This window comes from Aplysia californica, unplaced genomic scaffold (assembly GCF_000002075.1).
Source record: "Aplysia californica isolate F4 #8 unplaced genomic scaffold, AplCal3.0 scaffold00236, whole genome shotgun sequence".
Lineage (NCBI taxonomy): Eukaryota > Metazoa > Mollusca > Gastropoda > Aplysiida > Aplysiidae > Aplysia > Aplysia californica.
The window spans coordinates 311,001-313,042 of NW_004797506.1; the positions used below are offsets into that span (position 1 = coordinate 311,001).

Consider the following 2,042-nt stretch of genomic DNA (forward strand, 5'->3'; position numbering starts at 1 on the left):
GGGTTTAAAGCGCATAGTGGAGGTTCAAGAAAAAAAATAAAAAACCAAAAAACGAAGACCAAAAACAAAGCTAAATAAAAAAGACACCATAGAACTACCAAAAAAATAAAGCGGGGTCATAGTCATACTAGTGAGCACGAGGATTAAACCCCAAGCTTGACTGCCGGCACCATGGGGGGGTTTCCCCGGGGGGGGGGGGGGGGGGGGATGAGGGGAATGACCCTCCCTGTTTTAACCCATAATTTGATATTTTGCAGTTAAGTTGGAAATTTTCTTGAAAATAACTGATTTACGACAGTTTTAGGGGCTAAATGTGTGATCTGCAGCAAATAGTACGCAATTTGACTCCGAATAGTTCCTGGGTGCTCGCCGGAGACGTCTCCGAATATCTTCTGCCGAATACTAGGTAGCTCGAAAGGGGAGTGAATTTGATAGTGATCATGGTGAGCAAAGAATCCGGGACTTAGATCAATTTGATTCTCACTCGAAAGCAGAAATCTTCAAAGACGGATGCCAATTGAGTATCAACTAAACATTTCTTATTTTTAAAGAGCAACTGTAAGCTTAATTTTCGATACTAAGCATCTGTCAAATTTAATCATTCTCTCTCCTGCAATCTGGCAAGACATTTAACACATGATTGACGATGAATGGTGCTTAAAAAATCACCTCTTTGACCAAGTATTTTTGTAGCATTGTAAGAGCTCAAGCCAATTATAATTTGAATTGCACAGCCATTTTTTTACCCTAGTAATGTATGGTCTTGTATGATTTTCCTGTCTTTTCGCAATTAAATGTTGAATTACATAGCCATCTTTCAACCTAGTTTTTGTATGGTCCGGCATAATTATTTTCCTGTCTCTTCGCATATGAAGGGCTCACACGTATTCTTCCATAAAGAATAGTGTCAAGACGACCACCTTAAAGAAATGATGAATAGTTCAAGATCAATCACGTCATTGCGCTTTAACCGCAAAAGCCTTTTCATGCTATTGCAATTATTGTTGGCAGCATGAATGGCTATAGTGGCGGATACATTCTGATCAAACTATGAAGAAAATAACATTGACAGTCGCATTTTAAAGTATTGGTAGCACACTGAAAGAATGTAGAAGGTAACGTTGTTGATGATGATGATGATGATGATGATGATGATGATGATGATGATGATGATGATGATGATGATGATGATGATGATTACGACGACGACGACGATGCTGATATGATGATGATGATGATGATGATGATGATGATGATGATGATGATGATGATGATGATGATGATGATGATGATGATGATGATGATGGTGATGATGATGGCGGCGATGATTGAAACAGTGAGTACACATAAATAGTGTCATTTTTAAAAAAGAGCAAAGTTAATGTTAACATAATTATTATCGTCGGTGACTTACCTGGTTTTGGCTTGGGTGAACGAACTCAGAATAAATGAGACAGACGACGAGAGGGGTCCAGCAAATGATGAAGATGGTTAGGATGACAACCAACATGACAACGATCTGGGGGAAAACAGAGGAAAAAAACAACCCAGTTATAATTTTTGGATATAGATCTTTTACGCCTCCATCGACACGATTGTGGCCATTTGGCAGACGGGTTTAGATCCAAGGCCAGCTCGGGGTGAGTGGGATAAAACATACAACGTTCCAGCAGAAAGTTGGAGATAGTAATACTCCCTGTACAAAAATCGAACTTGAGTCTTTTGTGTGCGACGGCGAAGCGCTTAACCACTACACCACAGATACCGGTCTTATAATTAAATTTGTCTCGCGAAGCAAAATGCCCAGATTAAGAGAAAAAAGCAAAACTTAAAACTCAGTCCCCCCACCTCCAGTATCTTTACAAATAAGGGCAAGTGCAAAGTACTGAGAAATATTATTATTATTATTATTATTATTATTATTATTATTATTATTATTATTGTTATTGTTATTATTGTTATTATTATTATTGTTATTATTATTATTATTATTATTATTATTATTATTATTATTATTATTTTATTATTATTGTTGTTGTTGT

General features: G+C 37.0%; 1 protein-coding gene across 1 annotated transcript in view; it reads right to left on the bottom strand.

The window, feature by feature from the left end:
* Positions 1 to 2,042, bottom strand: part of LOC101856187 (substance-P receptor) — a gene marked incomplete in the record, with an annotated part of 145,689 nt that overhangs the window by 6,603 nt on the left and 137,044 nt on the right. The window contains 1 exon segment of the mRNA XM_013083495.2: positions 1,415 to 1,519. Coding sequence (XP_012938949.1) covers positions 1,415 to 1,519 — 105 coding nt within the window.